The sequence below is a fragment of the Pectinophora gossypiella genome, chromosome 1 (genome assembly GCF_024362695.1).
Source record: "Pectinophora gossypiella chromosome 1, ilPecGoss1.1, whole genome shotgun sequence".
NCBI classification, from domain to species: Eukaryota; Metazoa; Arthropoda; class Insecta; order Lepidoptera; family Gelechiidae; genus Pectinophora; species Pectinophora gossypiella.
Genome location: NC_065404.1, coordinates 16,813,471 through 16,825,910, shown reverse-complemented (window position 1 = coordinate 16,825,910; position 12,440 = coordinate 16,813,471). Strand labels below are relative to the sequence as shown.

The 12,440-nt window shown below is 40.0% G+C and overlaps 2 protein-coding genes and 1 long non-coding RNA gene across 3 annotated transcripts; all 3 read left to right on the top strand.

Annotated features, from left to right (window-relative positions):
* The first annotated feature begins 83 nt into the window (after positions 1-83).
* On the top strand, positions 84-1,539 carry LOC126371173 (uncharacterized). The gene is made up of 3 exons (XR_007566976.1): positions 84-423; positions 886-1,016; positions 1,144-1,539. It is a non-coding gene; the product is annotated as an uncharacterized LOC126371173 (long non-coding RNA).
* A 620-nt stretch (positions 1,540-2,159) lies between these two features.
* On the top strand, positions 2,160-8,419 carry LOC126370564 (prolactin regulatory element-binding protein). The gene is made up of 7 exons (XM_050015492.1): positions 2,160-2,506; positions 2,681-3,033; positions 4,612-4,750; positions 5,627-5,784; positions 6,082-6,325; positions 6,697-6,856; positions 8,172-8,419. The coding sequence occupies exons 1-7, from the start codon at positions 2,372-2,374 to the stop codon at positions 8,255-8,257; spliced, it is 1,275 nt and encodes a 424-aa protein (XP_049871449.1). The 5' UTR covers positions 2,160-2,371; the 3' UTR covers positions 8,258-8,419.
* A 1,595-nt stretch (positions 8,420-10,014) lies between these two features.
* On the top strand, positions 10,015-12,036 carry LOC126370816 (kelch-like protein 6). The gene is made up of 2 exons (XM_050015842.1): positions 10,015-10,225; positions 10,686-12,036. Exon 2 carries the CDS (start codon positions 10,687-10,689, stop codon positions 11,629-11,631), a length of 945 nt encoding a protein of 314 aa, XP_049871799.1. The 5' UTR covers positions 10,015-10,225; position 10,686; the 3' UTR covers positions 11,632-12,036.
* Positions 12,037-12,440: the final 404 nt, after the last annotated feature.

Here is a 12,440-nt window from a genome sequence, read left to right as displayed (position 1 = left end):
AGGAAATTATATGGAGGCGCCCTGTTCTACTATATAAACATCATCTTATACAAATATGAGTAGTTTATGAAACAGGTCGTCAATAATCGTTTTGTCTCTTTTTTACTAGTACAAAATTTCATTTGGTAAAAGAGATAAATATATATTTGTTATTTCTAGTTATGGCAACATTTTGTGATGACGTCACAACAGCTGTAGGTACGTGCCATTTTTCGCCATTTTATGCGCTGTGTTTTGTGGTACTTCTGCTGTCAAGTAGCTGTTTATGAGATCGTATTTTGTGTTTTGCGGATAAATTACGAGGATTTGATTTGCTAAATCGAAGTTGAAGTTGAAAAAAGTGTTATTCAACATGTCCGTGTATTGTATTGTACAGTGTGGAGCCAGAAAGGACAGAAATCAACCGTATTTGTCACTTCATAGGTTAGTACCCCGTATTCATTGAATAATACAAACAATCCTGATGAATGATGAATTTGCATTAAACCTTTATATATTTTGAGTAATTGTCATACTACAAACCGTATTTTTCTTTGTTTTCCAATATCTTTATTCGTCATAGTCAAATTAGTGTTGCGCCAATAATACTGGCTAAGAATACTAGTTATTACTTTTACGTTAACAGGTTTCCAAGAAATAAAAGCTTGAGAAGACGATGGTTAGAGAGAGGCTGTTGGTGTTTAAATTTATATTTAAATTTCAGCCTAGCTTGCATCATCTCACTACTGGCTAGATAGATAACATATTTGTATCATGTTATCACAACATGTTTATACTATCTATCATTCAACTACATATTATTATGTACTTAATATACTTAGTCTGTAACTATTATATGTCGAAACAATTATTATATAAATAAATGAATGTTATCTTTCATTTCAGGCCATCTTTCAATCCAAAATTGTCGACTGGATTTACTGAAACAGGTGATATTGGAAAACTAATCCACAGCTGCAACGTCGTCTGTGCTGCCATTGCCCGTACGTCTGTCTCATAAGTCAGTACATGAAAAGGTATTTATCAAATAATTTTATATTTTTAACATGATATAGTATAATTCAACCAGGTACACAATGCACTTAAATCAGATATATTTTAGTACATACACTGTTTTAACATTATTATTAAACTTTATTTCAGTCTGTTCAAGAAGACGCGATGAAAAAATTAAAAGATAGCCAATTTGAAGAATATTATGGAAGATCTGCAGAATAAAAATCAAATAATAAAGGGCAAAGTGTATTGATGGAAGAATTGGCAGGACCGCAAGACTTTTTGAAAAGGCAGGTAAACAAATTTCAAGGTTTACCTTTGCCAAAGAAGTATTCCCAAGAAATAAGAAAGTTTGCTTTAACTTTACATTTTCTTTCTCCGAAAGCGTATAATAATTATATATGCAATGTGACAGGGTGTCACAAAGACAATTTCTAAACAAATTGACACTGTTTAGATTTGTATTTATTGTAAATATAATGTAGTTACATAATAAATAATGTGTGAAATGAATACTTGCTAATAAACAGATTTACGTTATAATTTATGTTTCATTATACACTCCAGGTGGATTCGAATTGTGCGCAATAAAGAATGTAATCAATGTTATAGAGTTGTTAAGGAAACTACTTAGATAAATCTTGACTAAACCCTTTACAAATACAAATATACTTTATTGCACACAACATACCAAAAAGAACAAGTTTTACACAAAACATACACGAAAAATACAGTACACCACCTAATTACCCTTTACCTTCCCTTTCTGTTCTCTTATGAATACTTATTATTATAATGCTATACCTATTATTGGTCAGCAAAAATTTAGTATCGATCGCCATCGACTCGCAAAGATGCTATACCTAGTAGGTACGAGTATGGTAATCCTAGTATTGAAACAGCTTGCAGCCCTAGTAAAGGCCGCCATTTTATGCGACGAAGTGGCACGTTTTTTTTGTAGGTATTTCCAGTCCATACTCTTATATGTCTATGAATTTTGATCAATCGAAATTTTGATAGGAAAATAAAGTTATAGTGGGATTCATTCATAAAAAAAAATACTACAAAAGAAATAATTTATTTTGAACCGATTTGAAAAGAAATGTGTTGTTTGTATAGTGTCTCAGATAACGTTAGAAACACAAAGCTGAATTTGTAAACTCAATCAGCTGTCAATTTGACTTTTGTCATGTTGGAACTATGGGAATTTCACTAAAGTTTTGTTCCTGAAATTGTGTTGTTTTATCCATATTACAGGGATTTAATTCATTTCTGTTTATAAAGTGGGACTCATGCGGCTGTATTTAGGATCTAGGTAGTGTCGGTTTTCCCTGTCGGGCAATTAGAGTAAGAAAATCAGATGTTATAGGTCAAGATGTCGCGGAATAGATGCGATGGATTGTTGGCGAAAGTGGATTTTCCACTGTATACGCTCCAGACGCTTACGAATCGGCATATCCTGGTGGCCGGGGGCGGCGGAGCGTCCAACACGGGCGTCGCTAATGGATTCGTGAGTATAACCTCATTTTCTTTTACAATTGTTTATCGATGACGGAAAGTGGAAAAAGTATACTTCGCTACGCGTCACCAATTTCATACGTGCGCGGAGTTGATTATCATACGTGTCGCTGCTTATATTGCCATAAGGTTAACTTAAAAACACAAAAAATGACAATGTTTACAGGAGATATTCGAGTTGTCGCATAATGGGAGTAGATTCGTGGCGGAGGAGGTGATGCGCCATGAGACGGGGCCGAATGTGGTGATGACGTGCGACGTAGTAAGCGCAGGGGGCCGCACGTACCTGGCGGCGGGGCAGGAGGCACACTGCCAGCAGTACCGGGTGCATATGCGCATGGTGGACGCAGCGGACATGCGCCGCGGGTCTTTCCGCGCTGAGAACGGACTCGTGCGCCGGCGCCGCCGCACCGTATCCGAGAACGACAACATCTCCAAAACAGACAACAACAGCAACACCACAGAGAAGCGGATATCCTTTGAGATACGACCCAATGACAGTGTACAGACTGATTTTAGGTAAGTCGCTTACCTTACTTAGTGATGAAAAAGTCAGTAAGTGTTTGTGTAAATTGAGTAACAGGAATTATTTTTGATACCCTTCACCAATTTACAAACTAAAATAAATGATTAAATACTGATCAACTGCAAACTGTGCCATATTTATTGCAAAGTAATGAATTATGAATTGCATTATAAACTCCAGAATAGAGATTACAAGGAGGATTAATTAAGGGGAGGCCTGTGCCCAGCAGTGGAACATATACATATATGCTGTTTATATTTTTATGTAAATATAATTTATTAAATTTTGGGTACCCATTTTCGGGTGAAGACTGCCTCCATCTCCTGCCAGTGGACATATCTGGCCACATGTGGACGAGGCTAGCCCACGACAGGAAAGGCTGATGTTTTGTATACAATACCAATAATATAAAACAACATAAGAGTGTTACTAGTTTGCTTTTAAACAACATAAACAATTTATATCAGTGTTTTGATGGGAATTTGTAAGCAAAACATTATGTTTTATGAATAGTTTCTTGATAAGAAAAGAACGCAATTTTTCCTATTGAGTTAGCATGCTGTTGAATATGCAAATGTAATTCAATCTATTAATTGACTAGGTGTAATCGGCGATTTCGCTTGCGTTGAATTCGGATATTGGTGTTGGCGTTTAGTAAATACTGGCCAAGGGCGTGTCGGACTCGCGCACGAAGGTTTCCGTACCATTGACTAGGTAAACAACAGTAGGTACACCAATTTCATATTGCCTACCTGTTGCCATTATTATCTTCGAAAAAATCGCGTTTGTTGTAAGGGAATGGAATTCTATAGTCTCTGCTTACCCCAGTGGGAAATAGGCGTGAGTTTATGTATGTATGTTGTTGTAAGGGTTCTACTCTGAACCGGCGTGCGTGTATGAAACGATTGATGAATGTGGAGGAAGCTAGAGAAGTGTGTCAGGATCGAAGCAAATGGATTTCCATAGTCTCTGCTTACGCCAGTGGGAAATAGGTTTGATGTTGTTGTAAGGGAGCCGTTAAATATATATTTGATTTCGTTTTTAGTTTTTTTTAAATAGCGGCAATAGAAATACATAATTTGTGGATCAACTGTTTAACTATCGCGGTGTTTGAGATACAGCCTGGTGCCGGACAGTCGGACACCGAAGTCTTCGTAATAGGGTCTCGTTTTTACTGATTGGATATGGAACACTAAAAAGTAACTGATTTGACTAGTTGGAAACTAGCCTATTGCACATATACATGTTAGAACAGGAGTATTGTACTCTGATCCTAAGGTAACAGGGACCTTTGTGGAGGACGCATAGCGCCAATTAAACGATGGCTCACTGTCACAGATTACTTTTATTGGATGTTCTCTGTACGGAGTTCGACACAAGAATGGTACAACTCGTGCGGCTCGCCGTCTTATAAGGGTTGTCCCCACTACCGTACCTTGCACGTGTGTCGTAAACAAGTGCAGGTGTTGTTTGTTTGCTAGCCGCACGTGTTGTTTACAGTTAACATAATATTTCGATTTTCAATATTTCGCTGTCGTGCTATCATGCATAATGAAATGGTCTCGTTACAGCGATGAACCGTTACAACGAGTAGTGCGACTGAGCCACAACGGCAAGCTGATGGCGACAGGCGGCACGGACGGCAAGGTGCGCCTCTGGGCCTTCCCCAAGATGCAGCTGCTCTACGAACTAAAGGGTCACACTAAAGAGGTAACTCCACAGACTAAACTACACTACTGCACGACACTACTGCACTATACACGACACTACTGCACTTTACACTGCACTACACTATTGCACTATACATACACACACACACATACTATACACATTCCTAAAGTCCCGAACGTTATCCCTAATGGGGTTGAGATGGATATAATGAACCTTGTCATGTTAGTAATAATAACACAATCGCTCTGTCAAGTTTTACAAAAAATAATAACCTTGCAGTTATGTGCCCTCGCGCATGTAATTTAATATAGGGGCTGCAGTTTCCTGTTACTGGTTACCTAGATGAAATTGCTTTAAGGCAATAATGGGGCACCCCTTTGTATTTTATGTTATGTGTCAGTTTTTATATCCTGTGTTTGTGCAATAAACACATCACATAACAATACAACATATCAAGAGCTCACGACTATATCCCAACGGAGTAGTCAGAGGTACATCTGTTGCAAGATGAACTAAGTACCAACACCTCACCGAGCTTTCTGTTAGACCAACGTGGTGGTGAGCTGTATCGCCGTCTATAATGGTCGAACCCAACTGTGTTAATGAAAATGCGCTTGATAAGTTAATAATTCATTGGTGCGTTCGGCACCGGGGTTGGAACCAGCGCTCTCCGTTTGAATAGAATAGAAATTGTTTATTATAAAAGGACGCCACATACAAAGACAAGACAATAACATCACAAAATTTTCACAAAACAAATACAAAAAGCATAGGAGGATGTTATTTACAACGATCATAAGGTGGTGGTGTACGTCCTGAGATAAAAGGGCCTCACTCAGCACAAGTCGCGGCGTGAACCACGACGCTGGTAAAATGTGGACCCTGTTTGCAATAAAGTATATTTGATTATTCCAGCTGGACGACTTAGACTTCAGTCCGTGCGACACGGCGCTGGTGAGCATCGCGAAGGACGGCGTGGCCAACGTGTGGGCCACAGGCGGCCCGCGGCAGCCGCTGCTGGCGCTCACCTGCACTCCACCCAACGGGAACAAATACCTGTTTCGACGCTGCAGGTTCGTCATTACTTCCAATACAATACAGAGTGTTACTGACACCGTAACGAATACTGAGGGGGATGATTCAGACCATGATTCAGAGTTGATATGAAATGAAATTTCCTATCGAGAAATTGATGAAGTTATTATAGACTTGCTGATTTGGGATTCGAACCCGGGGCCTCCGGATCGTGAGCCTAACGACTACGGAGGTCGAGCGAGCATTATTATTATAATAATATTATTATTATATTATTAAACCCTCATAAAACCCTCTGTAACAAAGAATTAAAAAAAGTATTTTATCTATTCCAGATTCGGCCTGATCGAAGACAAGAAAGACGCGTACAGGATGTTCACAATAGCGAACCCTCTGGCGCGGTCGGGCAAGCAGAAGGGGCTCATCCAGCTGTGGGACCCCGCGGACGGGGCCTTGAAGAAGACGGTGGTGGTGAATGAATCGCTAGCCTCGCTCGCTGTGAGGGACGACGGCCGGTTTGTGGGTGTGGGGACTATGTTCAGCGGCTCGGTGGATATTTATGTCGCTTTTAGTTTACAAGTAAGTCACCATCATCTCACTTAGAGTGTTAGACTCACGATCTGGAGGTCCGGGTACGATTCCCGATGGCGAAATTGTCGAAGTCACTTTGTGAGACTGTCTTTTGTTTGGTAAGGACATTGCAGGCTTGAATCACCTGGGCGTCAAAAAGGTCAAATCGAAGCAATTCATCTATGCCCATCTGTGCCCAGCAGTGCGACATATACGGTCACAAGCATCAATATGCATACACTTTGGCACCATGTCACATGATGTTTTTTGATAAATTGCACTGTAAGTCTCACTAAATGTCCAATATATTAGTGCGACAGAGTCCTAAAGTGGGTACAATATATTGGTCATGACTGTACGTGTGTCCTCGTCCCCACCAGAGGGTGCTCCACGTGCCGACGGCGCACCGCATGTTCGTGACGGGGCTGCAGTTCCTGCCCACGCGCGGCTTCGGGCCGCCCGTGACGTCACGCAGCGAGGCCGCGCTGCTCTCCATCTCTGTCGACAACTGCGTCTGCGTGCACAGCCTGCCGCACCGGAGTACGTATTGTTACGAAAATGGGTTTCGGGATTGGAAGGAAACTCACTGAGTCCAAGAAGAAACGAATTTATTCACTGTACACATGGTACAGCTTCCGCACATCACTCCGTTTCCGTCACTTCGCTTAACTTCGCGACACTCTAATACAGCACGAAACACGACACTAGCACTGCACTAACACTGCGCTTAACACTGCACTTGACACTACACTTGACACTGCACTTGACACTGCACCTGAACCGCACCTGACACTGCACTTGACACTACACTTGACACTGCACTTGACACTGCACCTGACACTGCACTTGACACTGCACTTGACACTGCACTTGAAACTGCACTTGACACTGCACTTGACACTGCACTTGACACTGCACCTGACACTGCACCTGACACTGCACTTGACACTACACTTGACACTGCACTTAACACTGCTTAAAACACTTCTTTATTTCCACTTCTTCTTGATCCGATCACTTTAGAAACTGAACTGGCTCTCCATGCTCTTCCCGTTCTTTAAATACCCTACGGTCTCAGTCACCAGAATAATCTCGGGTGGAACCTTCTAGCAAAGAAAAACAAGGACGATTCTATGCGTCAGAAAAGAGAAAGAAGGATTACGGTGACATTTCAGAACTCTCTGGTTGCGGTGTTTGTTTATGCCATGTGACATTGTCAATCCGTCATTGACATTGTCTTTGGCGGTTGAATAGTAACAGACACCAGCGTTAATGACGTTGGTAATCCACCTCTCAACCCACACGAGAGAAGATTGTCAATCCGTCACAGTATCTTTAGCATTGGCCACACCCCGAAAAACACCTCGTTTTACACAGACACTACACATTGACGTTATCGTACACGCGCGTCTGTGTGTGACGTCTGACGCCCATATTATTGGAAACTAAAGTAATCATAAATCGTGTGTAATACTACATATAGAACAAGGAATAATACTATGTATATAACGGCAACTCTGCGCTCCCCACCAGCGGCTAAGCTGGGTTTACCTCATTTTATATTTTTGGCGGAAGGCAAGAGGGAAACCACTGCCCTATTTCTCTAAAAAGTGCCGTGCTTGGAAGGTACGTTAAGTCATTGGTCCCGGTTACTACTTACTAATGTAAGTACGTAGTCGTTACATGAGCCATGTCAGGGGCCTATGGCGGCTTAATAATAACCCTGACACCAGGGTTGATGGGGTTGGTAATCCACCTCACAACCCACACGACAGAAGAAGAAGCGTGGCTATTAAATTAGTGATGATTTGAATTTTGATTTGAATGTAGTTAATTGTTACAATGTTGTCCACAGGTACAGTTCCTGCTTGGGTGGCCATCATTCTCATAATCTTTGTTCTATTCTGTACCTTCACTCTATGTTCATATCTAGGCATTTAGCACTATTCTAAATCTTATGTTTATTTGTTAATAAAACAATTTTACCGTGTAAGTACTTGGGGTAGAGTAATAGTAAATATTATGGACACTGCTCATATTACGTGGTATATATTTATGTATAAATAGGATCAATTTAATATAATGAAATGCAATGTTGCTGAATTTTGTTTTTGTATCCATTTTTCCCTTTCTACATTTAAGCTCATTTGGCCTTTGGTTTTGGTATCATACAAGGCCTCCGCTGGGGCAATTCCTGTTCCGCGCGTCCTTGCTGTGGGGCGCCACTTACTTCAGTACCTTTACTTCCGGAGGAAGATGGTGGCTGAGTTCGGATAGGGATATACCTACGGGGTATAACGTGGAACCCGTTGCCCAGGGATACGGGTGAAGACCTCAACGGTTGCAGAGAAGATGGGAGCCATCGGTACGGCAATGCAGGACGAAAGAACCGAGTCACATGGACTGCAACTTGGAACCTCACAGAGGGCAGCAGTAACAGAAATAGACTACTCTGGGCGCCATCCCACACGCGTCAGACAGAGTACTGCGGGGCGGAAAGCACAAGCGCGAAGGAAGAGGGAAACCACTGCCCTATTTTCCCTAAAAAGTAGCATGGAGAATGCTACCTCGACAAGAGTGTGGCTGTTAAATTAGTGATGACAGAAGCTCACGAGTCAAGAAAACTCCTTTCCATGGCTACTAGAAAGAGGGAGAGGGGAGACCCAAAACCACCTGGTTGACAAACGTCCAGAGGAACACAAGAAGACAATGTTGGCCAGCAAGATACCTGGCGAAGAAGAAGAAGGAAGAGAAGTACATCCATCGCAAGATGAATTAAGTACCCATATCTCACCGAGCTTTCTGTTAGACCAACGTGATAGGTGGTGAGCCGTATCGCCGTCTACAATGGTCGAGCCAACTGTGTTAGTGAAAACTGCACTTAAGATAAATGTATAAATTATTAGTACGAGTCCAGTACTGTGTAGTGCCTTACTATTGTAGTTGAAAAATATTTTGTGCCTTTCTTTTGCCGTGAACCCGAATTTTATACGGGTTTCAATTCGAATGCATACGGAATTATAGAACACCGACAAAATAGAAGGCCGCCGCTATTTTTAGGATTGTATTTGAACACAATCTCACCCAAAGTTAAGTGAACATGTAGCTTGAGTTGGTACTTGCTTACCCAGTAAATAATGCCTATTCACTAGAAATAAAGACCAATATTAGAATAGACGGAGTGTATTCAAGACGAAAGAAAAACATAGGTTTTGTCTTGCGAAGCAATATGAGTTTCATCGTTATTCTAAAATATTATCTGTTCATTCTAATACTTGGTCCTTGACTAGGAATATTTGAGAAAGTTCGAGGTGTATTTCAAAAAGCGCAAAAAGCCCAATTTTTTTTTAATATATACTGAACGCATCCAAACGTCAGATGATAAGAGGTCTATGGTCTATTAAACGAGTACACTAGCGTCAATCAATTCCATCAATTTTTCATTGATTGACTAAATGAAAAATTGATGCACGGTGCAGTAAATAGAGCAACACGTACATTTTGGATTATTTTTGATATGATATGACTTATTCCGGATTTGCCGCGTAGCCCGGATAAATTAGGAGCGCAGAGGGCTTTCACTGTCGAATCGAATTCGAATTTTCGATTGATGAAATTGATTGACGGGCTTACCTACTGTTAACGTGTAATATTGACTCTTCAATCTTGAACGCATCCCAAGGCTCGCGGATTCCCGCCGAGACTTTTTGAGTTTACCCTCAAGTTTTGTTATATACATGTTCTATTCCGATTTCCAAATATTTTATTTTCTTGTTAGTTTGTGAATTTATAATTTGCTGTGTGTATCAACAACGTAGTGTCGTCCTATTAAGTCTGTGGTTATCAATAAACTAGACACGTCAATCAATAAATAATCTAAATTAATTGCCACTCATCTCAAATTCTCAAGTAAGTAGACATTTAATCATTCGCTTGGGCTAAATAAACATATGATAGCTTTTGTAGTGTTATCATTGGTATCACGGAATGGTACATCATCCATCAGATCAAAATCATTATACATGTTGTAAAGTCATCATCACCTGGATATCCCCATCATTTATTATTTTCAAGTTAATTAAAGGTTCTACCTTTAATATGAAAGGGCTCGAGCTTAAGACAGACCGAAAAGCCACTGCGACCTTGAAATCTCTATTGTAACCTCATCCCTACTTTAAAAGACCTTTTTCATTTAGGGTAGTAACTCTAAGACACACTAGTGTCGTATTTATGAATCATTGACTAGCCAAATTTTCGAGGAAAATCACTATGGGAACTGGATTTGTAAAATTTTGTAAATACCCCCAAATAAACAAGTAAGTAGGAGTAACAGGGAGTAGTTTCTAAGTAGGATTTTCTTGTTTTTCAGAATGGAGGCAGAACTAATCTCACGACAAGACAACAAGATATTACTACATTTTGATGTTGAGCTTGCACCGGAACACAGTTTTCTGACACATACGAGTAAAAAGTTTTTATGTGGAGCCGTTGGGGTGCAGGTTGAAGTGAATACTGCTAGGTGCTGCAAGGGCACAGAAGATTGTTTCACAGAATTTTTTGACGGCCATGTTATTATTTCTGTTAAATGTAGTAAATTATTCATGGACAACCTGCATTATACATGCAAAGTATCAAGTATAAAATTGAAAAAAGAAGACCTATTAATCAGTGCGTGTGACGAGTGGCACAAAATCCATCACTTTTGTGCAAGAAAATTTGGTAGTGTCGAGATAAATAATGAACTGGAATATTCATTTGATATCACATTGGTGTGTGATATCGCTGAGAGTACCAGTCCATATGCATTGCTTTACGAAGACACTGTCTTGGCGGACTTTGAGTTACATGGGGAAGGTGGAACTATCAGTGTGCACAAGACAGTCCTCGCTGCGTCCAGTCCAGTTTTTAAGACCATGCTTTGTGGAGACTGGAAGGAAACAAATGAAGGAAGAGTTGCTGTTGCTGGAGCCACGCAGGAGCACTTGCATGTGTTTAAGGAGTATATGTACCTTCATAAACTACCAGAGACAGACATAAGAAGTCTCTTGGTACTGGGCTCCTATTATATGATGTCAGAATTGGTTCAAAAATGTGTGGCAAAGCTTATAAACAAGCTAGATTCTGACAATTTGACTGATATTATGGAGTTAGCTGTAAAGTTTAAGTTAGATAATTTATTTATGAGTGTTTTGAACTGTGTCAAGTATGATATAATCGGTATTAACGAAATAAGGGCAATAAATTTTGATAAAGATATACAAAGGCCCAATGATGTCCCTAAAAAGGTGAAGAGATTAACTGATTTTGACCTATGAACTTTTTTTTGTAGAGTGAAGAGCGGGTTTTAAATATTTTTTATAATCAAATTAAATAATAACTTGTAATAATTGTGTTATAATTTATTATAGCTTAACTTTTGCTTTTAAATTATTCATTTTCTTTCAAGTTTACTGATTATTTATTAACATAATTTTGTAAGTAAGAATGTTTACGCTTGCATGCCTGTTTTCCACACTTTTGTTTCTGCCCGCCCTGTTAGAAATCACGGGCGTGAGTTTGTGTATTTTACCCTTCATCGTATTCTGTCGGCTGTGAGACCAATGTGTCTTTTCTGTGATTAAAAAAAAGAAAAAAAAGTAAAAACGAAAGTAAAAAGTAAACACACAGTAGTACTAAGTATTCAAAATTAAATATAACATACCCTACTTTTTACTTAGAAATTGTTTTATTCCTACAATCGAGTGAGTTTCAAATAAGCGTGACCATTACACGAGGTGACGGTTTACAGCTATAATTAAAAAATGAATTGAATGAGAGCATAGAACTAATAGGTACCATTTTAACTTGTCTTCTTTTCTTATCGTGTGGGTTGAAAGGTCGACGACCTACCTCAACCCAGGACTTTCATTGAGCCGCCAAAGGCCCCTGACGTGACTCAAGTAACGACTACGTACTTACATCAGTAGGTAGTAACCGGGACCAACCACTTAACGTGTCTTCCGAAGCACGGATCATCTTACTTCTGGACAATCAGGTGATCAGCCTGTAATGTCCTAACTAAACTAGGGATCACAAAGACATTTTTGTGATTTGCCGGGATTCGAACCCGGGACCTTCTTGTGTA

Excerpts from the sequence above, each read along its gene's own strand:
- LOC126370816 (XM_050015842.1), top strand. The coding sequence starts at position 10,687 with ATGGAGGCAGAACTAATCTCACGACAAGACAACAAGATATTACTACAT.
- LOC126370564 (XM_050015492.1), top strand. The coding sequence starts at position 2,372 with ATGTCGCGGAATAGATGCGATGGATTGTTGGCGAAAGTGGATTTTCCA. Across the intron at positions 3,034-4,611 it reads AGTGTACAGACTGATTTTAG|CGATGAACCGTTACAACGAG; the intron begins GTAAGTCGCTTA and ends GTCTCGTTACAG. Across the intron at positions 4,751-5,626 it reads TAAAGGGTCACACTAAAGAG|CTGGACGACTTAGACTTCAG; the intron begins GTAACTCCACAG and ends TGATTATTCCAG.